At 45.8% G+C, this 23972-nt stretch overlaps 3 protein-coding genes and 1 non-coding gene across 5 annotated transcripts; all 4 read right to left on the bottom strand.

The window, feature by feature from the left end:
* Positions 1-1265: 1265 nt before the first annotated feature.
* Positions 1266-2134, bottom strand: LOC109752221 (uncharacterized). The gene is made up of 2 exons (XM_020311128.4): positions 1871-2134; positions 1266-1773 (listed from the first exon to the last, which is right to left on the bottom strand). Exons 1-2 carry the CDS (start codon positions 1953-1955, stop codon positions 1400-1402), a joined length of 459 nt encoding a protein of 152 aa, XP_020166717.1. The 5' UTR covers positions 1956-2134; the 3' UTR covers positions 1266-1399.
* A 2301-nt stretch (positions 2135-4435) lies between these two features.
* Positions 4436-4540, bottom strand: LOC120975055 (U6 spliceosomal RNA). Its single transcript, XR_005770900.1, has one exon. It is a non-coding gene; the product is annotated as a U6 spliceosomal RNA (small nuclear RNA).
* A 122-nt stretch (positions 4541-4662) lies between these two features.
* Positions 4663-9584, bottom strand: LOC109752213 (inositol-pentakisphosphate 2-kinase IPK1). Of its 2 annotated transcripts, XM_073509110.1 has the most exons (9): positions 9235-9584; positions 8784-8898; positions 8077-8280; positions 7644-7788; positions 6792-6832; positions 6605-6715; positions 5742-6329; positions 5477-5575; positions 4663-5217 (listed from the first exon to the last, which is right to left on the bottom strand). In XM_073509110.1, the coding sequence occupies exons 2-9, from the start codon at positions 8883-8885 to the stop codon at positions 4921-4923; spliced, it is 1587 nt and encodes a 528-aa protein (XP_073365211.1). In that variant the 5' UTR covers positions 8886-8898; positions 9235-9584; the 3' UTR covers positions 4663-4920. The 2 variants fall into 2 exon arrangements, with proteins under 2 accessions (XP_073365211.1, XP_020166707.1); XM_020311118.4 differs by having other exon boundaries at positions 5037-5575.
* Positions 9585-10046: 462 nt separating this feature from the next.
* On the bottom strand, positions 10047-15876 carry LOC109752220 (protein HEAT INTOLERANT 4). The gene is made up of 14 exons (XM_020311127.4): positions 15559-15876; positions 14814-14852; positions 14656-14709; positions 14506-14569; positions 14175-14233; positions 13499-13623; positions 13318-13377; positions 13091-13149; positions 12171-12244; positions 11119-11157; positions 10980-11042; positions 10817-10864; positions 10598-10726; positions 10047-10507 (listed from the first exon to the last, which is right to left on the bottom strand). Exons 1-14 carry the CDS (start codon positions 15706-15708, stop codon positions 10460-10462), a joined length of 1011 nt encoding a protein of 336 aa, XP_020166716.1. The 5' UTR covers positions 15709-15876; the 3' UTR covers positions 10047-10459.
* Between the last annotated feature and the right edge of the window lie 8096 nt (positions 15877-23972).

Here is a 23972-nt window from a genome sequence, read left to right as displayed (position 1 = left end):
TCGAAAACTGTACATCTCTAAAACTGAGAAAAAAACATTCAAACACGAAATACGCAAAAAAAAATAGAGCTTGAGGATAGCATTTAAATGAACACACACTCACAAGGAACATCTACTCACAAGAGATCTTATCCACACTGAGACTCATTAACCACCTCTACATCCAATCAACATGGACTAATATTTTGGAGTGTCCACCTTCGACTTACCGTAGATGTTTGCCAAAGCACGAATTGCCCCGATTGATTTGCGATGAAACGGCTTTTTGTACAAATTCAGGTAGGCCTTCATCTTGTGCTTATCCCCTTCCTCTTTGTTCACCTCTGGCAACTCCCAAAATGCCTTCATCAACCCGTACTTCGTGCACTCGGTTGTCGAAATATTGCCCACCTTGTTTTTCTTATTTAGATGCCCGTATGTCTCTATGTGTGTGAGACGCGCCATCTTCCTCCACCGCAAGGGCGTTGGGGTCGCAATTAGACCACACAAGTAACCTTATTGATAAACTACTCCCTGAGATTGGTGATGCAAGGTACATCAGCCTTCATCACATCAACAGACCAAACCACTATATATTGTGCTCGGAAGCTTTGCAACACCGACCTTGTTGCGCTCGGGTCACCAGGTACACATGGGCCTTTGATCATCCCATTGCACACATGGACCATGTTGTGGTGACCTCCATCTTGTATGACATGGGTTTTGTCATCCATTGGGTAACATAGGCCTTTGATCATCTATTGCAACATGAACTATGTTGTGGATACGTATTGCAACATGGACCATGTTTTGGTCAGATGTTGCAATCTGGCGGCAGGATGCGATTGCACGCTCCATGCGTGAATCCATGGGAAGAAGTCGTGGGAGGAGAAGCCGATGCATACATGGAGAAATGCGGGTTACGGTGGCTGGTCGCACGTTGTCGGTGACCGCGGCGGTGGATGGGGCTAGTCCACACCTGTGGTTGGGCCGGCATATCTGGGGTGTGACGGGGTTGCGATGGACGACGCGCGGTGGCCGGGAGGGTTCCGGCGTGACGCGGATAGGGCGGTGAGGGTGGGGGGAGGGGGAAGGGGTAGACGGCGCCACCCGCTCGGCAGAATGCTTGTGTGCTTGTAGCCGTCGTAGGAGGAGATAATAAGTAGGAGAAAGGGAAAGCGGTAGACGCGTGGCAGACGGAGGAAGCGGTTGACCCAAAATCAAGGATCCGTCGGTTGATTTGAAGCCTTTTCCATAACATTAGGTATTTATTCAGAAAGTTCAGCTAATTCTCTCAAGGAAAATCACGGTGGAATGCTAGTGCGCGCGCAGAGGCATCGATCCGGGCTTGAATTACCTATCGATTAGTACTACGTACGGTTCAAATAACAATGACACGAAGAGACGAATAACTAGCTAGCTACATGATGGAGCAGGGATCCTGCTGCTGCTGGTAGTGGTAGGGCACGACGGCGCACTGCTCGTACGCGGGCCACGACGGCGGCGGCGCCGGGACGTGGTGCACGTACACCGTCACCGGCGGCTCAAGCGCCCTCCTCTCCGCCGCCACGTGCTTCTTCTCCTCCCACTGCTGCTGCGGCTTCTGCTGCTGCTCGGGCTTCTTCTTCTCCTCCGGCTTGGACGCGGTCGACGCCGACGGCGGCGGGCCGATGGTGAGGACGTCGGCGCGCTTCCCGGCCTTCCTCCTGGTGGCCTCCACCACGTCCACCGGGTCCACGCCGCCGGTCACCGTCATCGTGCCCTTCTCCGAGTCGATCTCGATCTTGTCCACACCTGGGCACAGGCGCACAGCACGTGAGAGGAGCAGTGAACAAAGCAAGAAATGCATGGCGTCGTTGCCAGTTTGGTCATGCGATCGGGACGTACGTACCTTGGAGGCTGGAGACGGCGAGCAGGACCTTGCGCTTGCACTTGGCGCAGGAGGTGTCCACCCGCAGCACCGTCCTCTTCGACATAGGAACCGACCGACCAACCTTCTCCGGCGACCCCTCCCTGCCCTCGTGCGGCGGTCGACAGAATCGATCCCGGCCTCCACCACGACAACGACAACCCCGGCCGGTGGCTTTGCTGATGTTGGGTCTCGGGCTATATACAGGCAGACAGTGCCAGTGGTGGGTGTCCCGTTTGGGTTTCAGAGGTGGTTAGGGACCCCGATGGGGTCGCTCAACCTCCCCGAACGGGAAATCCACTGGCTACGTATACGGAGTCTAAATATTCTAGATCGAGATTCACCTTTAATTTCACCAGGTTTTCAAGGGAAGCGTCACACGATCCAGGGTCAGGCGAACCGATTGTGTCGCACACACAACGTCTTCAACTGTTGTTTTGTCGTGGCAAACATGAAGTCCTCATTTCCTTTGTGTGTGTGTGGTGTGTGGTCGCTGGGTGTTGGAACCACTTCGACCTGTACATATGACTTCATGCGTGCGAGGTTGTTAGCACAGTAGTCTTGGTGCTCAACTCCTGGTGCTCTTCTTTTTTCTTTTTTTAGAACCGGGCATTACCCCTTTCCATTAGCTGAATAACGGAAATACAAAGTCCCCCACCATAGACACAAATTCAAGAGGTACGGTGAAGCAGCAACCGCAAATTCAGAAGATATACTGTAGATGCCCATCAGACCGTCAGAGCATATTACAGCATGTGGTTGCACCACTGTAAGAAAAGTCTGCTGATACATCTTGGTGTCTGTGTAGTCTCCGCTGCTTTCTATATTTAAACATTTTGAAATTTGTGTTTTTGAAGTTTCAAAAAATGTGAAATTTTTCCCAAGGATACATATACATATTCCGAATACCCATGGCAAGTTTCGGTAGAAATCTCGTTTTATTTTGGGGTATAGAAAAAAATCAAATTTCTGACGGTATACAGGAGAAAGGGGGTGCAATTTCTGTCAAAAATTTCTCTTTTTTGTATTTCCCAAAATACAAAGTATTTATTTTTCAGATTTTTACCGGGCCTTAGGAATGTGTGTATGTATTCACTTATTTGATTTAAGATTTTTTTAGCATCGGAAGTGTGTCTTTCAAAATTTTCAAATACCAAGAGCCATGGAGCCCGGTAGCTGCACGCACTTTTCGCGAACTCCTGCCGTATTTTCTGCCGCGACGAGCCACCCGGTAGGTATACATCCTGTACTAGTCATAAAGCTACAGTAACAGCGGCAACAAACAGCAGCTACCCTCTGCTGCATCTTTTTTCCAGGCCAAAGGGAAGAGCTCCTTGACATTGGAGCTGTACTCCCCACAAAAAAAAAGACATTGGAGCTGTACTTACAAGGTTACAACAACAGCCGCAAGAAGAAACAGCAGGGACCAGTCTCTGGTTGCCGTTTCCGGTCTGTCCTGGCCATGGGCAGCCCGGCCTGGACGGCCCGACCCGACCTTGCCCACGGGCCGGGGCCGGGCCTAGATTTTGAGTCCGATGGCTGGGCCAGGCCCGGGGCCGTCGTATTTGTTGTTTAAGAAAGAGACCTGGCGGGCTTTTAGCGTGATGGGCCGGGCTTGGGCCCAATTTTTAGGCCCGATGGCTGGGCCGGGCTCGGGGCTTGGAGGAGCTCCTCAATGTTTGTGGCTCAACCTTTGTGTCATCACTGGTGCCTCCTCCCTTTGGAGCATCTCAAGGAGCTCGCCCGACCTCCCAGCTTTTAGTGTAGAAATTGATGATCTTTTTGCAGACCAAACAAGGCTGAGAGAAGATGTTGTAGTACAGATGAATCGCCCCTTCGATGTCATAAAGTTTATCCAATGCTCCTGAGTTAGATATCGCCTCTGACAGGAGCTCGATAAAGTCAGATAATTGTAGCCCACTAACCTTCGTGAGATCACTTCTCTCTCTCTCTCTCTCTCTCTCTCTCTCTCTCTCACACACACACACACACACACACACACACACATTAGCACCACCTCCCATGCCACCAAAACCTAAAGAGCCATTCACAAAAATCCTGAATTTGTTCTGAGGAGCGTATTCTTTCTTTTGACCCAGAAAATAAATCAAGAGGATCATATACACTTGTATTTTGATATCTGAAATTTGTTCAAAAATATGTTGGGAATCAACCTGAATTCAAAAACCAAAAACACTCTCCTCCCGTTCTGCCCAGAGCTGCCACGCCGTGCTGCCAGAGCACGGGCACACACACAGGTAGGAGCCGGCGTGTCGCGCCAAGCCCAACCTTGCCTCCTGCACAGTGCACACCCTTGTGAACCACCACCTACATAATGCCCACCGCCTCCTCCACCCTGTCTCTCATGATGGACAACCCTCTGTCTGATCCTCGAGCACGTCGTACCGAGCTCCTCCCCGGTCACCCTCTCAGCTCGTTGGCAAGGCACTCACGTCGACGTTAAGGACCGCGGCTCATCATATAACACCTCTTCAAGGAAACGATGAGAATTAGACAAAGATGCAAAAATACCTATTCACAAGTTTCCAAAAAATAGACCTTTTCTCAATCAAAGCTGACATCCTTGTGCAGGGGCCATGCTAATTTCCTCTGCACCGGTCCAACTTTACAAGGTATCCGAAGGGGCCGTATAAACTGGTCTTGTAACCGGTGCGTGTGTGATATGGTACAAACTGTACAAAATAACCAGGGCACACAACTCGTCGGGGTCAAAAATTGGTTTTGGATCCTCTGCATGAACTTGCTCCAGTTCATTGGTATAATTTGAGACAAAACCATATATTGTCATTGGGTCTAATTCACATATTGTCTGGTCTGGTTGCTCAGTCATTCCAGAATTCAGGTGCTACATGGAAAATCTAGCTACACAATATATAGAGAGACGACAATGTTGTCCAGAAACAATAAGCAACTGAGACCAGAGAAGCAACCGCAACTCAAAAGATGTACAGTACTCCCTCCGTCTCATATTAGTTGTCACAAAAATGGATGTACCTAAACGTATTCCAATGCTAGATACATTTATTTAAGTGTATTTCAATGCTAGATAAATTCATTTGAGCGACAACTAATATGAGACGGAGGGAGTAGTACATAAGCCAGTTAGCAGGTGGAGGGAACCGGTGAATGGCTACACCGTAGCCTACAAGGCAAACCTGCGCTCCCATATCTGCTGCAGATACTGCAACATGTGGTTGCCACTGTAAAAAAGTCTGTTCAAGCATCTTGGTGTCTGTGTATCGAATTCCTGGTGTGTTTTCTGCCGCGACGAGCCACCCGCTAGGTATACATGATGTACCACTCATAAGCTACAGTAACAGCGACAACAAACAGCAGTGACCGCTCTGCGGCATCTTTTTTTCCCGGTGGAAGGGAAGAGCTCCTCGACAATGGAACTGTACTTACAAGGTTACAACAACAGGCGCAAGACGAAACAACAGGACCAATGCATGTGCCCTTTCCCGTCCAGAGGCTTCAAGTTGAAGGAGCTCCTCGATGTTGTGGCTGAACCGTTGTGTCATCACTGGTGCCAACCCCCTTTTGAGAATCACAAGGAACTCGCCCAACCTCCCCGCTCTTAGTGTAGAAATTGACGATCTTCTGGTCCAGTTTAAAGTAATGTGTCATCTTATCCAGAGGCTTCACATCCAGATCAACAAAGTATGCCTACACATGGAATATGCAATTTTATGTCATTCACGTGCAAACGAACAACACCACATAAAAGAAACGCATTAGCAGAATCAATGGTTCAACAGTAAAATATACAAGTACAGTAGTTGCTGACAAATACAAGACGAAGGTAACAGGAACACATTTCACAGAAACATACCTTGTAATCATAGGCTCGGTTTACTGACTGGAGAAAAACTGAATCATACTCGGAATCCGTTCTTTCACACTCTCTTGGCCGAAAGCACATCATGAGGCTACAGTCCTTTGCAGTAGCAGAAATGAGAAAGTCCCTCACAATCTTACAGCTCTTGTCCAAAGGAAGAGAATGCAACACAGAGTACTTGTGCAATAGCTCAGCATCAGTTATATTTTTGCAGACCAAACAAGGCTGAGAGATGATGTTGTAATACAGATGAATTGCCGCTTCGATGTCATGATCATCCAGTTTTTGAGTGGCCAGAAGTTTATCCAATGCTCCAGATTTAGATATTGCCTCTGACAGGAGTTCAATAAAGTCAGATAGTTGTAGCCCACTAACCTTCCTCAGATCTTCAAGACACTTCTCTGTTTCATTAGCAAGGATCTTGTCAGCACCACCTCCCATGCCACCAAAACCTAAGGAGCCATTCACAAAAATCCTGAAGTTGTTCTGAGGAGTCGAGAAAAATGACTTGATGGCCGTGCGTATTCTTTCTTTTGACCCAGAGAATAGATCAAGGGGGTCATATTCACTTGTCTTCGATATCTGAAATTTGTTAAAAATGTGTTGGGAATCAACTTGATTTCAAGAACCAATAGAGATACCACAGTACTGCAAGAATGTCAAACTGGCAACCCTGAATGCTTAAATAAACAAGAATGCTTGTAGATATTTCGATTCAAAACAAATATCATCAAGACAGGTTTGTTTTTTGCCAAAAGGCTACTTTGTCTTTCAGTGGACAAAAGAGTAGTGTAGGATTCTATATAATCTATCAAACATAGCTATAATTAGTCTGAAATCTGTTAAGATTGGCATACCTGCCCCTGATGAAATTTGAGGTGTTGATGCATCTTGTACCGTGTTACTTGTTTCTTAATAGCATTTTCCTTTGATATATATTCTGATGATGGAAGAAACCCACATTTGGCCTGGATGGTGAAGCATGTAAAAAGCATGTCAACTGAAAATAAATAATAAGAAAAAGAAATGAAGCTTCGAATGTACCTTTATCTCCACTGCGATACAGCTGCTACCTCTAGGCTTTCCTGTGATTAGAAAATTTAGTGTAAGAAAGTACAAATCTAAATGCGGGAGACCTACCATAGAGTTCTTAATAGCCTAGCACAAACCCAATGGAAACCACTACTGAATATGATACAGGTTAGCATTACTGGACCAACTATCCTTCTGGACAGAAACCAAAGCTTTCGCAGTGAAACTAGATCACATCTACTCCCTCCGCTCCTAAATATAAGACCTTTTAGAGATTCGAATACATACTACATACAGAGCAAAATGAATGAATCTACACTCTAAAATATGTCTATATACATCCGTATGTAGTCCGTATTGAAATCTCTAAAAGGGCTTATATTTAGAAACGGAGGGAGTACAATACATATCCGTAAAATACAAGAAACATAATTTTCTTTCAGATTAAATGTAGTTAGGGAAATCCCTAGTATATGTATCCATGCAAAAACATCCCAAGTTTCAAAGGAAGTGCGGCTTCGGCATAAAACAGTACTGTTACTTTGGAGGTTGGGCAACTATTTTGATCCTACCATTTGGCTGTGGCAAGTAGCACTAGAAATCCTAAACCACCATGGATTGCAAGTTATTTTTGCAAGACTTATGAATCGCGAACTTAAAAAAATACATGCAAAGAAGCTCAATAACCATGTAATACAGATAGAAAATAAAAAAACCAAGTAACACTCATGCTACAAACGTTCCATCCAAGGTTTGGTGCATTAAGAGGGAAAGTTTCACTTTCTTAATCTAGGAAAGCTTTGAGTCATGCTCATAAGAGATCGGATGCACTGTAATAGTACGATTCAGATTCCAAAACTTTACCAGAAAATAAGGAGTGGTCAGAAATTAGAAGGGCAGAATCAGCGTTGGTATCAATTGCGCTTGCATTCACTCGCCAAGCAGGACGGGAGCTGAGCACATTCTTTCCAACAATCTCCAGAAAATCCTTAGACACAGAGACACGAACCTGTACCACAAAAAAAAGACATATATTGAAGCGGATCCAGAGAATAATGACTTTTGAAAGATCTTAACAAAAATGACTGCATATCTTTATCCAAACTCAATAGGTTGCACACTGATACCATGGTGTCCTTCTAGACCAGATTAACCAAAGTGATGCTAACATTAGGACAATTTTCTCACTGTTTCTAGAAGAACACAGAATTTGGAAGTATTTAAAAAAAAAGAATGATGTATTTATGACAAACTTATCACTGCAACAGACATAATTGGGTCGAATATAAAACCGTACCCCGCCATCAACATGATCGTGCCCCAGATGTTGGCTCATGACATGTACTGCATAGGCTTGTGCCACAGAACCTTGCTTGACAGACTCGATCAATTCTGGGATGTCACCCCACACGAGCTGCTCGTAGCTTGAGAAGTTTACACAGTTTGGTGCTGGTTGTGCCTTGTCATTTAGGACCTTTTTAGCCCGCAGTACCTTGCCAAACTGCAAGCAAACCAGAGGGAGATCAGCAGAGTATATTTCCCATAAATGTATCATACCAAGGGAGAATGTTCTTATGGAAGCAAAATGGGAAATCAAATACAGATAGGATGGCTGTTTCCTGGTTAGAAATGAGTAAAGAACTACAACACCTGATCCCTGCTCTAATGTTTTAATAATAAAGTGCAACCAGATGCCTAAATTAAGAGGGCAGCCCCACACATAATTTATTGGTTGCTACAGTGCTATGTGCTTAATTTACAAAGAGATCACTGGGGACAACTTAGCGTGCTATGGTGCTTAATTTACAAAAGAGATCACTGGGGACAACTTAGCATCTCTGATTCCAGGCCATCGACTTCCCCGATTGGGATAAACGCATCCGTGTGCATGCAGCGGAAATCAAGTCCAGAATCTTACAGCGCATACATCTACATGGAAGTCTAGTACTATCCAATAGCAGAGCAGAAAGAGCCTACTCAAGAGGAGAGGAGAGCAGAGCATACCATGGAAGGCGAGTTGCCGGTGTAGCTGAGGATGAGATTCGCCGCGCCCTCTCCCTTGTAGACCCAGTCCGCGGCATCACCCGCCTGCAGCGCCACCTCCATCTCCGCCCGGAATCTGCAGCCAGCACGGGATCAGACGAGTGGATCCGCGCGCAATAGAGAGAGAGAGAGAGAGAGAGAGAGAGAGAAAAGGCAGTCGGAAAAGCCAAACAAAAAAAAATCGGCAGAACGGGACAGATGGTGAATGCATCTAGACATGGGCGAATTTGTCGCTTGCTCTGCCGCTTCACGCCGCAGGCCCGCAGCATGGCCCGAGGCCGAAATCACGCGCGAGAGAAGCTAGCGAAGCTTGTCTCTGCTCGGCGCCGCATTCCGTCGAGCAGCTGGCGTGCGGGAGGGAGGCCCGCGGAGGATTCCCAGAGGAGCGGTGGAGGCGAGCGCGGGTGCTTACCGGCGGAGGCGGGGGGCAGAGCTGCGCGGGCGCTAGCGCCGGAACGCGCTCCCGCGATGGCGGGAGGAGAGGAGGGCGGCTGCAGCCCGCGGCGGAGAACGCACGCCGCTCGCTCGTGTCGCCGCCGCTGCCGCTCGCTCGCTCGTGTTGCTGACGCTGCCGCTGCCGCTGCCGCCCCAGTTGCGCGGTTGGAGGAATCCGGGCCCGGAGGGAGGAAAAGGAAGGCTGCAGATTCCCGGGAAGCCGAAACGTGGATGAAGAGTGGACGCCACGCGGACCGCGGGGGCTTTCCTCTGCATGTGGTTCCAGTGAGACAGACAGCGCGCCGATGCTCATGGTAGCATCAACTTGTCGTGCGTGATCTGTGATCATGAGCTCCTGTACCCACTACCCACCCCACCTACCTGCGGTCAGTGCTCCCTCGCTTTGATGCAACGCATCAACATGTCTTTGGTCTCCCCCTAATTTACCGGAATTTGGTAAGATGTAGTAACTTTTTTTGTCCAAGTGCAAACAAAGATGTGCCCTTTCGTCAAAATTTTCTGAAAATTTACGACCTGCGAATATTACAGCCACCGTCTGAACTCACAATTGAACTGCGCAAAATTCTAACAAAATATACTTCACGACAAAAACTTAAAATAACAAAACTGTGCCAGGTACCATCGCTAAAACAAGTGGTGGTATTCTCAAAATCATCGCCACGTTGAGAATGCCAACAGCCGAATAGCTCACCGCCGTTAATAAGTTAAAGCAAAGAAGAAGAAAAAAAAACTACCGCTACTTGCAACGCAAGATTTGAGCAGCACAAATTTTACACAACGCGCATGAGCATCAAAATATATAGGGATCCGATCAAAATACACAGGGTAAGCTAAACAATAATGGAAGCCAGAGCTGTACTGGGTGAGAAAGGGAACAAACTGTTCCTAGAACAATTCTTCTGCTCTTACAGGATCTACTTTCTGGCCGCTACAACTATCTCCCATAATGTTACATATCGCAGTACAAAGAGAAATAGAATGCCGAAGGAGGAGATACTCAGGAGCATGGGTGAAACTGTACTACAATAGCGTTCAGACGCAACGAAGTTATCCATTGGCCCAATACAAGCCCCGAATTGAGTATGCCTACCAAGCAGGCACATCTCCAGTCTTCCAAAATTTCCACCCGTAGCTTGGATGGATAGCTTGATATTGCGCACAGCAAATTGTGAAGTTGGACATCACAGCAGTTCATGCGCATGGCGGTAGTATCTATTAATGTACTTCGCCTGCAGAGTACAACATACACACAGTTAAAATGCAAGGCTTGTTCGACAAATAGCCCTTTCTAAGGAATACAGAGCAATGCTGCTGCATACCTGTACTTGGCTCACATCAGGAGTGTCATCGGTTTTTACAGGATAAAATTTGTAAAACCGGATATTTTCAAATGCCTCTTTCAACTTTGGATCCATATCATCAATAGCTTTCTTTCTGGCTTCTTTAGCCTGCATCAGGTTTGGAGAAACATTTCAGTAGTGAATAAATTAGATTCTTTGGTGAAGGTAAATTAATTAACATTTTGCTTGATTGCGAACCTGCTTCAGCTCTCTCTTCCTTTCTCTAACTCTCTCCTTTATGAAGTCCTGTTAATGAAACATTCCAGCAAAATTAGGAAAATTAATCTTCTCAAGGTAATCAGCTGACTATACTAAGTTATTCACTACAGCAGAGCAAGGACAAAAAATATTGGATGTGCACCTTGAATTTTTCCTTCTCATCCTCCGGCAAGACCTCGTCTTTGACTTTCTCATCAATAAAATCCTGCACGGCAGTGCAATGATTAAAAAAGATACATTTCCATGGATAGCATAAGAAACAAAACAAATTTCATACAAACCTCCATATCATCCATTTCCCAGTCGAAGTCGCATACTATCTGCAACAAGCAGCAAGAAGTAAATACAGTAGTTTATAACAAGAATTAACAGCTACTAGAAATAAAAGCCGAAGAGCCAACTAGGAAGCATTTAATTACACTCCTTAGAATAATTTTCGTGAAGCATTAGCTAAAAGCGGGTAATGGTATGAGCAGTTCTTGTTTTATCCCTTCATAGATATACCAAACCTAAGAAATATGTGCTACATTTTTGGGGTAACAACTTCTCAAACTTATGGCATGAGCTACCTTAAGTTTGAGAAGTTGTCTGGGATAACTCATGCTCACGAGGGAAACATAAGAAATATATTACACCCCATAACTGGCATCACGCAGCTACATCAACACAAAAGATAATCAACTCATAGGCTTGTAATAATACAACAGAGACAGGCAATCTACATGTACATAGAAAGAAGTCAAAAGGTCAACTCGAGATATGTCATGCAGATTCTTTCATAAGCCAAGTTACCGAACATTCCATAAATAACTACACCCTCCTTAAAGGGTCACAAGGCCCCTAACCAAATTCAAGAATTTGGCAAATACAAGGCTCCTTACCTTCCCCAGGTCTTCATTTAATTATTGTTAATTGATTGTCTTTAATTGGCACATTGGCAACAAAATGCATTCAGCATCTAGACAAGATTGATTGGGTGTGCAACACACAATTAACTAGCATGTGGGCCTCAGAGTAATTAAACAGAGCCTAAAGTAGAACTATTGGTGACTGCCTTTATCGTTGATTTGAGTCAATTAGCATCACAACCTACACTGAGTTAAGTTCACAAATCACAATCAACCAACTTTTTTATAATGTTTATAAAGGCCATGTTGCTACACACATGGTACCTTTGTTGACTTCTCTATCAGCAATTACGAGATTATGGCTCCTCTATGAGCAAATAATGAACAGCCAACTTCCGAGGAAAAATAAGAGAAGCAGCAAAGTTTCATGACAATTTAGACAGTAGTTCTAACATGGTGTTATAGACCTTGTGAAAGAAGCTTACCGGGGGTTCTAGAGGATACATGATATTGACAACTGTGTCATCTTCATCTTCAGGAGGACTAAGTGGCATATAATCTGCAAGATTTTTGCGACAGGGTAAGTGTTCCTGCCTCTTGCCTCAGAAAAATATATTAATTGCAACAGGTTCATGAGCACATCACATTACTATCAAGGGAACCATACTAGCAAATATTTTCAGATGCATATAGAGGGATTAAACAATATAGTCAACTAGTTGGGTTCTTCATGTGATCAATACCCTTCGCATATATTTAACTCGCACTACTCTATGCTTGTTTCACAATTGCCGATCTTGAAGGTACAAACACCACCAAAAGAGATCCCAATACACAGTTCGTGAAAAATTGGGCTTGGCTAAGATGGTATATAGTGGTATGAAACCAAATTGTTTCAAATCAACCAATATGTATTTTTAATCAATGATTATTAAATATATGCCCCACCATTCACAGCTCTAAAAGTGCAAGGCTATAGATGCCACACCATCTCCTGTCTGGCATTTTTTTAAACACGGATGCCATTTATAGTTTTTTATAAATGAAATGTCATTCGTCCAGCAGAAGAAAAGCAGCAAACTAAACATCCATCAAAGTCTCAATGAAGTGCCGTCCCAATGAAACAAAAAACGATAAGCAAAAGGCTTCACATCCCAGACATACTATTGCATAGCAAAACATTAAACTAAGACGTAGTTGTGATCATGTATTGCAAATATTAAACTAAGACATAGTCATGGTCATATTTAATATTAAGGGGGAAAATGAACCATGTAGATTACATATTCTTGGACTGACCCAAGAAAGGATAAGTACAGAAATGGAACCACAGGATCCAAGAACAACAACAGATATTTCAGTAGACACAAAGCAGGCCTATAGAAACAATCAAAATTCAGCTTACAAGGCATGCAGTAGTCAAACTTCTTCACTCTTTCTTCTTTGAGATGCTTCAGGGCAGACCTGCCATATATATATAATTAGGATGCTGGGACAAGTCAGGGAAAAAACATATAGAAGTTTAAGATGTGAGCATTTCATACTGGTGATAACATTCCCAACAAATAATAAATAACTGATAGCAACGGAGCTCCCTCAAACATGAATAGTCAGTATTGTAAAAATACCAACCTTCGCTGAGTGCAGCCAAGAGTGAATATTTTTGTTTTCAAACTGTCAATTCTGCTGAGCCTGGAAACAAAGCGAAAACAAAGTAAACAAACACACAACTTCATTGCCAGGGGGGGATAACGATATGGTAGCCCAAAAGAGAATATAAGACATATAGCTGAAATCAATAGAATGTTAGTACCGGTCCTCTAGTGGAACATAGGGCACCCAAGCCATTTTCATCGCCCTCATTGGTACTATTTCTTCATTTTCCCTTTGGACAGAATTTATACCAATTTTATCTGATGGAGGGAAGGGGCAATCAACCTGTACAAGAGTAACAAATGCAAGAGCTATAAAATCCATTGACCAGTGAACAAACAAGAAAGCTATCATATCTTCAGGAAGCAAAACAATCACAATGTACAGATACACGAAGATCTGCACACGAGGGGGGGGGGGGGGGGTCTGCACTGTGGGTTCGATACCATCAGCAAAAGTGCGGCAAAAACACGTAGCTTGCATCTCCAGGGTTTATAGGAGAAAAAGGGAACCCCAGGCAAAATAGTCATACTTAAAACTGACATAACAAAGGTAGATGGTGTCCTTAGCAGAATCCAGAACAGCGGGAGATTTATGCGCATGAGTTAGCACAACTAGGGAAGTAAGATAAGATAAATATAAGCAAGACTAAAAAATATCCGCCGGAATAGCAGATCATGATCTCAGACACCTCGTTAACATTAATGGGATAGATTAGTGGAGCAAGCCATTTAATAGGATAGATTAGTGGAGCAAGCCATTTAATCGTTGTATACTGATGAAAGACATGCGATTATTAATCACAATAAATACTCATGCATTCACCGTCAACTTACCGCAACTACAACTGGAATAAGTACTATCTTCGATTCACCGTCAACATTCAACAGTTGAGCTGCATAGCAACAGAAATAAACCCATTAGACAAATTATATAAAACCATGTAATCTACAGGGATGCTCAGGGAATTTTTCAGTATTAATAAACTGTTGTCAAATAGCTCTAAAGGATAATATAGAACTACATATCTACAAGGATGCTCAGGAAATTTTTCTGTATTAATAAACAGTTGTTAAATAGCTCTAAAAGAGAATTACTTAATTTCTAGATGATTGTTAACACAACTGATAGTGCCAGTTAGCCAGCCAGTGCTAAAATACTACTTACGCTCAGTGCTACCAAATACATAGACCGTCTTCCCATACAGCTTGCCCCCTTCTTCTAGAGCTTTCTGTTCACCAACAATAAAGCATGTATTACAATGCAAGGAAACATCAAATTGAAGGGGATATTTTGAAGATTATATATTCATCATACCTCTAAATTTTCAAAGTTCCAGTTGAACTCCTTAATCTTATCAATATTTTCCCACTACAGATGGAACAAGCATTACAAGTAAGGCCAAATATGTATGACAGGGAGTATTATGCATGTTAGCTGTGTGATTAAAAACAAGAACATGAATGCACACAAACCTCAGTCCCTATAGGAAAAGCCGACAGCCAAAGATCCTCCTGAAGATAGTAATAGAACGTCAGGCAATATGCAGAAAACGCAATACAAACAAGGGCACAAAGCATACACCCTTGCTTCAAGTGAAGCATCTAATGAGTTCAGCCAAAAGAGCTAACTCATAGCACAACTTGAACGGAATGGCCACATCACAGTTAAAGCTAGGGGGGTTGCATTGGAAAATCTGACTATCATTAAGCAGGGGAAACGTTTTTTTTTAGTAATTTGCACTTTGAATCTGGGTCAGACATGCGTCGGAGACAACCATTATGCTAATTGTCTACACTTATGCTATTATTAGGGACAGGAAAACATGTCCTGTAAACAACCATCTCGTAGACGAAAGCACCTAAGCATACGACATTTGCTACCGCTGCCAGCGGGTCAACTTCAGTGCAATGCACGGCACAGCATTCCAGGAGAAAACAGAATCACAATCAAATTGAGAAGTACCACACTCTAACCAAATCTAGATATTTCAGCAGAAGGAAACAGCAACAGCATGAACCAGATCGCCATCCCCTTCGCCTGATTCGACCACCGTAAAGCTCGCGGCAGCAAAGAGCAACGGCGCGGACACGGACGCGCGCTAAGCCGTACCAGCAGGGCCAATCAAACCCGCCGCCAGCCGCCTATGCAGGGACCTAGCGAACCCGAAGCACGCAATCGAGGGCAGAGGGCAGGAAACCGTCGGGAAAGCGTCCTCACCAGATTCCTCGGCTCGTGGACGTACTCCGGCTCCGGCTTGGGCTTGGGGGGCGCCTTGGCGCGCTTCGGCCGGCCGCCGTTCGCCGCCGCCTCCGCCTGGCTGTCGCCGGCCGCCGCGGCCGCGCGCTTCCTGCCCTTGGCGCGCGCCATGCCTCTCTCTCGATCTCTCGCTGTGGATTGCTAGGGTTAGGGTTTGGTCTCGATTGGGATTTGGGGATTTGGGGATTTGTATTTATGCGCCTGGGGGAGGAGTCGGAGTGGGACTCGATTTGGGGGGAGCGGCGCGTGAAATCGACGCGGACGCAAATTTGAAGCGTGGAACCGACGGGGAGCGGAGGGGGGGGGGGGAGAAGGGGGTGGCGGCGCTGGCCCCCGTGGCGTGGGGTGCGCGATGGGCTTCTGAGCCGTCGGATCTGACGGGGGCGGCCCTGGCCCGTCGGATTCAGCGTGGGGGCCGAAGGTGGTCCGGATTGCGCCAGTGGGTGCCCTCGCGTGGAAACTATGCGACCTTTTTTTTATCGGCGGTGGGTGTGCGCTGTCTGTTGGAGAAGCCAGATTCAAAATTAGTGGCTATGACATGTGGGGCCAGGACCACGCGGCCAGATTCAAACAGAGGGACGTGCGGTGTTTTTCTAGTGCCGGTGACGTCGTCCTTTTGGCCCACGGTTTTCAGGCAGCCAGATCGGCCCACGGTTTGGGACGTGGATGCCGGCATGGGCTCCTCTCAGCCTAGCTGTGTACTAGTGATCCTAAAAAAAAAACAACAAAAAACACTCTAAAAAAAAGGCTGTGTACTACTCCCTCCGTTCCTAAATATAAGTCTTTTTAGAGATTCAACTATGGACTACATACGGAAGAAAATGAGTGAATCTACACTCTAAAATATGACTACATACATCCGTATGTAGTTTGTAGTGGAATCTCTAAAAAGACTTATATTTAGGAACGGAGGGAGTAGTATTTTGTCAGCCCAATCCTTTAATTTACACTGTTTTGCTTTGTTATTAAGGAAATGGCTTTTTTCCATGAGCATGCCTCGGTGGCAGAAGCTGTTTTGCTCAAGACATTGGGCCTTGCGGAAGAAGATTTATCAGTCCCAGATAGTGCATTGAGGCTTCTCAAGGAGGTGTTCGACTCGCCGATCCATGATCGGCAGCTCAGAGCTATCGCGGCGGTCTTCGGAAAGTCTATCCCCATGGATTGGGACAACCTAGAGGGAGACACTTTGCGGGGCACGGTATAAGTTGGTGAACCTTGTAGGAGTGCTAGTTTTCCGATGTCTGGCACTAAGGTGGAGTTGGTGTGTTGGAATGTGAGGGGCCTTAATAGCCCGGCAAAGAAAAAGGCTCTAAGGGAGTTTGTAGATTCTGTCCAGGCCACTATTATTTGTATCCAGGAGACCAAACTGGCGGTAGTGGACCGCTATATTATCATGCAATGTTTAGGGCCGGCTTATGATGGTTTTGCTTATCTCCCTGCTTGTGGAACACGTGGGGGGATTTTGGTGGTATGGAAATAGAATCTGATTCAGGTCTCGAACTGGGTCAACGACTCAAATTTTATCTCGGGGTATGTGGTGCCTCTAGAAGGCGCGCCCTGGTGGCTATCGGTCGTGTACGGCCCCTAGGAGGATGCTGACAAAATTGCCTTCTTGGAGGAATTGGAGGAACGTCGAGCTCTCTGCCCTGGACCCTGGATGATTATTGGGGATTTTAACCTCATCTTACATGCAACGGACAAGAGCAACTCAAACATCGACAGGAGGATGATGGGAAGGTTTAGATGTTTCATCGACAATATGGAGTTGAAGGAGCTCTTTCTTCACGGTCGTAAGTACACGTGGAGCAACGAGCGTGAGCAGGCCACCCTCACCAAGATTGACCGTGCGCTGGTATCGATCGATTGGGAGTTGGAGTATCCGAACTGCCTGCTGCAAGCTCTGTCCACGGACATCTCAGATCATTGTCCTTTGCATCTCATCTTGGAAGAGCACATTCTCACTACGAGGCGTTTTAGGTTTGAGACCTTTTGGACCAAGATTGATGGATTTGAGGACGCGGTGAGGGAGGCCTGGAGGTGTGATCCCAGCATTACGGATCCCTTCAAGCGTCTAGATGAGTTGTTCAGGAATACAGCGAAGTTTCTTATGTCTTGGGGCCAGAGGAAGATTGGGAATGTCAAGGTACATATGGCGATAGCGCGACTGGTCATCAAGCTTTTTGACATGGCGATGGAAGAGAGGATGTTGTTTGTGGGAGAGAGATGGCTACGTGGTACTCTCAAGAGGACGTTGTTGGGCTTAGCCTCTCTGGAGCGGACGATCGAGAGGCAGCGTTCCCGCATTAGATGGCTCAAAGAGGGCGATGCTAACTCCCATTTTTTCCAGCTCTTTGCAAATGGGAGGAAGGCCAAAAATTATATTCCGGCGATTTCCTATAGAGGCCAGATCATTACTGACCAGAAGGGGAAAGAGGAGGCATTCCATCAGGCCTATGAGGACTTATTGGGCAGAGCCCGAGCGAGGGATGTCACCCTGGATCTACAATTTCTGAATATGGATCCTATTGATCTCTCGGACCAAGATGCCATATTCTCAGAAGAGGAAATTTGGGATGTCATCAAAGCTATGCCAGGGGACAGGGCGCCAGGGCCAGATGGATTCATTGGATTGTTTTTTCACAAAGCTTGGGCTATCATCAAAAGTGATGTCGTTGCTGTTATTCACAAGTTTCTGCTTGGCAACGGGAGAGGGTTTGGCAGACTGAACAAGGCCTTGATCACGCTGATTCCAAAAGCATCGGAGATTGGTGACTTCAGGCCAATTAGTCTGCTGCATAATATGCCCAAGATCAGTGCTAAATTGCTGGCAGGCAAGTTGAGTGGACGTATGGGAGAGCTGGTGCACATGAACCAATCGGCGTTCATTAAAGGCCGAAGCATACATGATAATTTCATGTTAGTGCGCCAAGTGGCGAGGAACTTGCACAAGAGGAAAGCAAAAGGTGTCCTGGTTATGATGGATATTTCGAGAGCCTTTGATTCTCTTTCTTGGCCTTTTCTCTTTGAGGTGCTACGTGCAAAGGGCTTTTCGACGAGATGGAGAGAGCTCATTGCTACGCCGCTCTCCACGGCAAGCTCGAGGGTGATAGTCAATGGCAGTGTGGGAGAGAAAATCATGCACGCATGTGGTCTGAGGCAAGGGGATCCAATTTCGCCTCTCCTTTTCGTGATTGCAATGGATGTGTAGCGACCAGACCTCAAATGGTCTGTGCTGCTGTGCACCAGTGTCATCCCTGGATCAGTAATGCTGACACGCACAGTACAAATGGAGGATTTATAACAAAGTAGCAATCACACACTTATTACATCGAATATCTCTGAAGAGATTAAGTATGATAAACATGGCTTAAGGCCATCTAAAACGATAACAGCGGAAGACTTGGAAGATAAGTGAGTCCATCAACTCCAGCGGCATCACTGAGTATAAGACCACGACCTAAGGCACCTTACTCGTCGTCTGAAAATTCTGCAACATGAAACGTTGCAGCCCGAAAACGGGTCAGCACATAGGATATGCTGGCAAAGTAACACATAGAGAACAATGAACAATAATAATGCTATACTATATGCATTTATGGCTGGTGGAAAGCTCTATGGTTACAGTTTTGCGAAAAGCCAATTTTATCCTACTACAAAGGAATAAATTTTATTTAACTATCATGGTGGTTGTGAAACATTGAGAAGGTACCTCCAACTCAATCCCAATTAAGTGTCATCATTAACCCAACAAAATTAATTATAAGTAACATGGTGATGAGATTCAAATGATAATCCAGGTACTAGATACTCAAGTTGTCCATAACCGGGGACACGGCTAATCATGATCAGTTTGTACACTCTGCAGAGGTTTGTGCACTTTTCCCCACAAGACTCGATCGCCTCCGCTTGATTCTCGCACTACATGATGTTTGAGAAACGGATGACCGAGACACAGTCTTTCAGAAACATTCACTCTTTACTCTGGATGAACCGGTACACCTACTTTCCCCTACATCTGCTAGTCCACCTCTTCAAGAGATCCTGTAACCTACTCAGCTATGCTAGAGCCCATAATAGCTTGTGGCTACACACGGAAGTTCCTAGCATGAATAATCTTATGATCCCTTTGAGCCTGGGTGGCGGACCTTATACATACAGGCAACACTGGGTTCTCCAGGTGCCTCAATCCACCCAGATGTGAGTTTTAGTTGCCACCTTAAGTTGAACCATTAATAAACATCTCACATCTGTCATGAATATCACTCAAACCCAAATCCACGTCTACGAGCATAGCATGGCAATAATAAAAGCAACGTAGAAGTAACTCCCAAGGGTTTGATAAGAAAACAGGTAATAGGCACTACCTCAACTACTTCCCAATACCCACAGTTTAATTAGACCCTAATCATGCAAGTGTTTGAGGAAAACAGATCTAATGCAATAAAACTGGGTATGAACGGGGTCTGATCAAAGTGTTACTTGCCTTGCTGATGATCCGCAAAAGCTAACGAGTCGAAGTAACAAGCGGCACACTCCGGGTACTCTATCGCAAACAAACAAGCATACAATCAGTACTCATCTAATGCACAGGTAAAACTCGAATGAAAGATCCAACCAGAAAGTTCAACTTAAGAACTCCGGTTTGCAAAAAGAATCAACTCGAAAGAAGCAACGAAAGTCAAACGGCGAAAGAGAGAAACTTCGTTTGCTAATATGGATCTAGGTCAAATTTTACTGTAGCAAAAACTTGTTTGAGTAGGTTAAACGGAAAGAGAATTTCGAGACGAAACTCTAGGCGCTTGAATCGCCTGATTCCGATAAACGAGCGAAAAGTTAAACAGAATCGAAGATTTGATCAGAGATCGAATCTGAGAAAATAACGAGAAAACTCCGACGAAAAAGAAAAACGGACGAACGGTTAAATAACGGACGTTCGTTAACAGAGAAAAACCGACGAACGCGTTCGTTAAAACGAACGGTTCAGTGAACGCTCGCAAAATAATAAAACCGAAAAAAAACTGATCTAGGGTTTTTTTAAAACGAAGGGTTTTTAAAAAAAACCGGCAAAGTCAACGGGCGGCGGGCAGTACCTCGTCGGGCTCCGGCGAGGGGCTCCGGCGGGGCGCGGGGCTTGGCGGCGGGGTGCGGGGGTCGGGGGGGGGGGGGCGAGGGGAGGCGGCTTCCCGTGCGGCGGCGGCGGCGGCAAGTGCGGGCGGCGGCGGCGACGGTGAGTGCGGCGGCGGCGGCGGTTGAGGAGAGAGAGACGGGGGGGCTATATATATAGGAAGGGGGCGCGAAGCTTGGGGAAGGGGGCGGCCGGGGCGGCGTGGCCGGCCGGGACTCGGGCGGCGATCCCGTCTCCGGGACGGAGACGACGGGGCGGCGGGGCTGGGCCGTCGGCTGGGCCTTTGGCCCAGTCGGCGCGCGGGCGTAGTTTTTTTTAAATAAGTTCCGCGGAGAATAATACGTAGAAAAATAAATAAAAATCAGAAAAATATGAAATAAATTTTCTCCGTCTAGTTAGAAAATCTAGAATAGGGTGAACATTTTTTTAAATCAAAATAAATATTTTGAAAACATGAAATATTTTTAATGCAATAAAAATTGCAAATAAAATCCAAATAAATTCCAAATAATGATTTTAACATTTTTCCTCCAGTATTTCAATTGTTTTGGAGAAGTCATGTTTTCTCCTCTCGTTTATTTAAAATGAAATATTTTTCCGGAGAGAAAATAATTAAAACCAAAAATCCCCGTCTTATTATTTGACGAAAATCAAATATGAAAATTTGAGAAAATCCCCAACTCTCTCCGAGGGTCCTTGAGTTGCTTAGGATTTATCGAGGATTTGTCAAAATGCAATAAAACATGATATGCAATGATGATCTATGTATAACATTCCAAATTGAAAATTTGGGATGTTACAGGATGCGCTCTCGGCCCTTGTCATCCATGCTCAGCGGATGGGAGTGCTTAGCCCGATGCCCGGTTGCACTCCGCTGCAGCTACGCGGATGATGTGGCTCTATTTATCAGACCGACTGTCCTGGATCTTGCTTTTCTGAAGGAGGTGATGCACATCTTTGGGGAGGCGTCGGGTCTGAAAATCAACTACCAAAAAACTTCGGCGATTCTAATTAGACCTGGCGAGGGCGACATGGAGGGAGTTGCAGCTACTCTCCCTTGGAAGATTCAGTGTTTTTCGTGCAAATATCTAGGGCTCCAACTTTCTATCAAGCAACTTACTCGTAACCAATGGCAGCCACTGGTGGATGGGGTGCTGAACTTCCTGTCAGGATGGATGAGAGGTATGATTACCAGACCGGGTAGACTGATTCTTGCCAACAGTGTGGTGAGGGCGCGGCCTATTCACCATCTGATTGTGGCAGATGCGCCGAAGTGGGCGCCAGATAGCATTGACAGAGGATGTAAAGCATTCTTCTGCGCTGGTTCGGAAGAGATACATGGGGGCAAATGTCTGGTGGCTTGGAAGCGTGTCTGTTGACCGAAGGAGCTGGGGGGATTGGGCGTCATTGATCTTCGAACGCAGGGCATCACTCTTCGCCTTAGATGGGAATGGCTCAGGCGTACGGATCTTTCAAAGCCGTGGCAGGGTCTGGCCATGTCCGCTGACAAAGATATGCAGGCTGCGTTTGCCAGTTTGGTTCACTAGAAAATTGGGGACGGGAACCGAGTGCTGTTTTGGAAAGATAGATGGGTCAATGGACTGCGGATTGCTGAGATTGCCCTGCTGGTGCTTGGGAAGGTTAGAACCCAGACAGTGAACAGAAGAACGACGAGGGAGGGCCTCCTCTTATGCAATTGGATTAACGATATTAAAGGGGAGTTATCCACCGAAGGACTAGTGCAGTTTATTCGTCTCTGGGCGATCCTCAGCGAGCTGAACTTGGATCCTAATGTGGGTGATCAGGCAATCTGGAAGTCGAATGCCTCGGGCCAGTACTCGGCGGGTTCGGCCTACCGGATCATGAATGAGGGAGCTATCAAAATTGGTTGCGCCAAGGGGTTGTGGAAGTGTTGGGCCCCCCTGGCATGTAGATTGTTCATGTGGCTGGCGTTGCAGCGCAGACTATGGACATCTGACAGAAGGTTTCGACATGGTTTGCAAGATGCCACGTCGGTCTGCTTTCTGTGTGATCAGGAGGAGGATTCGGTAGATCATATTATGCTACAGTGTGTCTATTCGAGGCAAGTGTGGTTCCAATGCTTCAGGTGGGCCAACATAGACTTGCAGCTTTTGCCTTTGACGTCGGAGCGGTTGCAAGACTGGTGGCCCATATCCCGGAAGCGCATTCCAAAGGGAGTTAGAAAGGGGTTTGATTCTTTGGTCATGTTGATCTGTTGGAGTATCTGGAAACAACGTAATGGGCGAGTCTTTGGAGGTAGAGACACAATCAACGAATGGGAGCTATCAACAAGGATTTATCATGATCTGCGACTTTGGTTGGCGGCAGGTGCTCGGAGTGTCCAACAGTTGTGTGAGGAGTAGGGTATTTTGGGAGTAGGTGTGCATATTGGTTCCGCTGCCGTGTGGCGCGAGCCTAAGAACTCTTTTGTAATTATTTCCTTCTTCTATAAAGCTTAGATACGCTCTTGGCGTACCCCTCGAAAAAAATACCTTTGTGGATAAGACCAAGCACTCCAAAGTCCGAACACTCCATGAAAAAACTAAGGAACTACTCCCTAGTTTCTCCTATACCAACCTACCAGTCGCCTTCCATTGGCCAAGTTCCTCCATGATCAGATCAATCAGCGCTTGCACCGGACGTTGTTGCTTTGGGTTGTCGAGGACTCTGGCGCTTCTCTGTTTCCGACGATGCTAACACACTAGAATGATAAGCGAGTCAAAGCCTTTCTGAAGTTTGACATTGTAAGTAGCCCTATCTTCAAGTCACTACTCCTCACGTCTACTATCAAGGTATGGAATTGTTGTGCGGATCTGCAACCTAGAGAAGCAACCGGATCAAACTTGTCAGGCAAAACATAGCCCAATAGGATATGATCCACCGCGTCTTGCTAAGGCAAAAAATCAGGGGATATCTGGTCCTGAAGGCCTGGTCCTCCGATCCGATGTCCATTGTCGATATCTGAATGCCAACCATGCAAAAAAGTGCAAGCGGGGGGAGGCCAATGCCGCTAATACATTTTGCCCCATGGAAATTCAGATCACCATTAGTAAACGTTTGGTATGTATAACTAGCTGAGTACTGATCTGATGTCGACAACTTCCAAGAGAAGGAATCAAATGTGCACGACACGGTGGTTATTCCTTGAATTGCCCTCCATAGGATATTGAGTTGCGCAACACCCAAGTCAGAGAGTTCAGGCTTTATGTCATCCAACCATCTCCAATTA

Source organism: Aegilops tauschii, chromosome 2, assembly GCF_002575655.3.
Source record: "Aegilops tauschii subsp. strangulata cultivar AL8/78 chromosome 2, Aet v6.0, whole genome shotgun sequence".
Lineage (NCBI taxonomy): Eukaryota > Viridiplantae > Streptophyta > Magnoliopsida > Poales > Poaceae > Aegilops > Aegilops tauschii.
Note: the sequence above shows the minus strand (reverse complement) of the source record. Positions and strands in the feature narration are given on the sequence as shown.

Excerpts from the sequence above, each read along its gene's own strand:
- LOC109752220 (XM_020311127.4), bottom strand. The coding sequence starts at position 15,708 with ATGGCGCGCGCCAAGGGCAGGAAGCGCGCGGCCGCGGCGGCCGGCGAC. Across the intron at positions 13,378-13,498 it reads TATGTTCCACTAGAGGACCG|GCTCAGCAGAATTGACAGTT; the intron begins GTACTAACATTC and ends CTTTGTTTCCAG. Across the intron at positions 12,245-13,090 it reads GTTTGACTACTGCATGCCTT|ATTATATGCCACTTAGTCCT; the intron begins GTAAGCTGAATT and ends AAAATCTTGCAG.
- LOC109752221 (XM_020311128.4), bottom strand. The coding sequence starts at position 1,955 with ATGTCGAAGAGGACGGTGCTGCGGGTGGACACCTCCTGCGCCAAGTGC. Across the intron at positions 1,774-1,870 it reads CGCCGTCTCCAGCCTCCAAG|GTGTGGACAAGATCGAGATC; the intron begins GTACGTACGTCC and ends GCCTGTGCCCAG.
- LOC109752213 (XM_073509110.1), bottom strand. The coding sequence starts at position 8,885 with ATGGAGGTGGCGCTGCAGGCGGGTGATGCCGCGGACTGGGTCTACAAG. Across the intron at positions 8,281-8,783 it reads CCGGCAACTCGCCTTCCATG|TTTGGCAAGGTACTGCGGGC; the intron begins GTATGCTCTGCT and ends GTTTGCTTGCAG. Across the intron at positions 6,716-6,791 it reads GTATCGCAGTGGAGATAAAG|GCCAAATGTGGGTTTCTTCC; the intron begins GTACATTCGAAG and ends TTCACCATCCAG.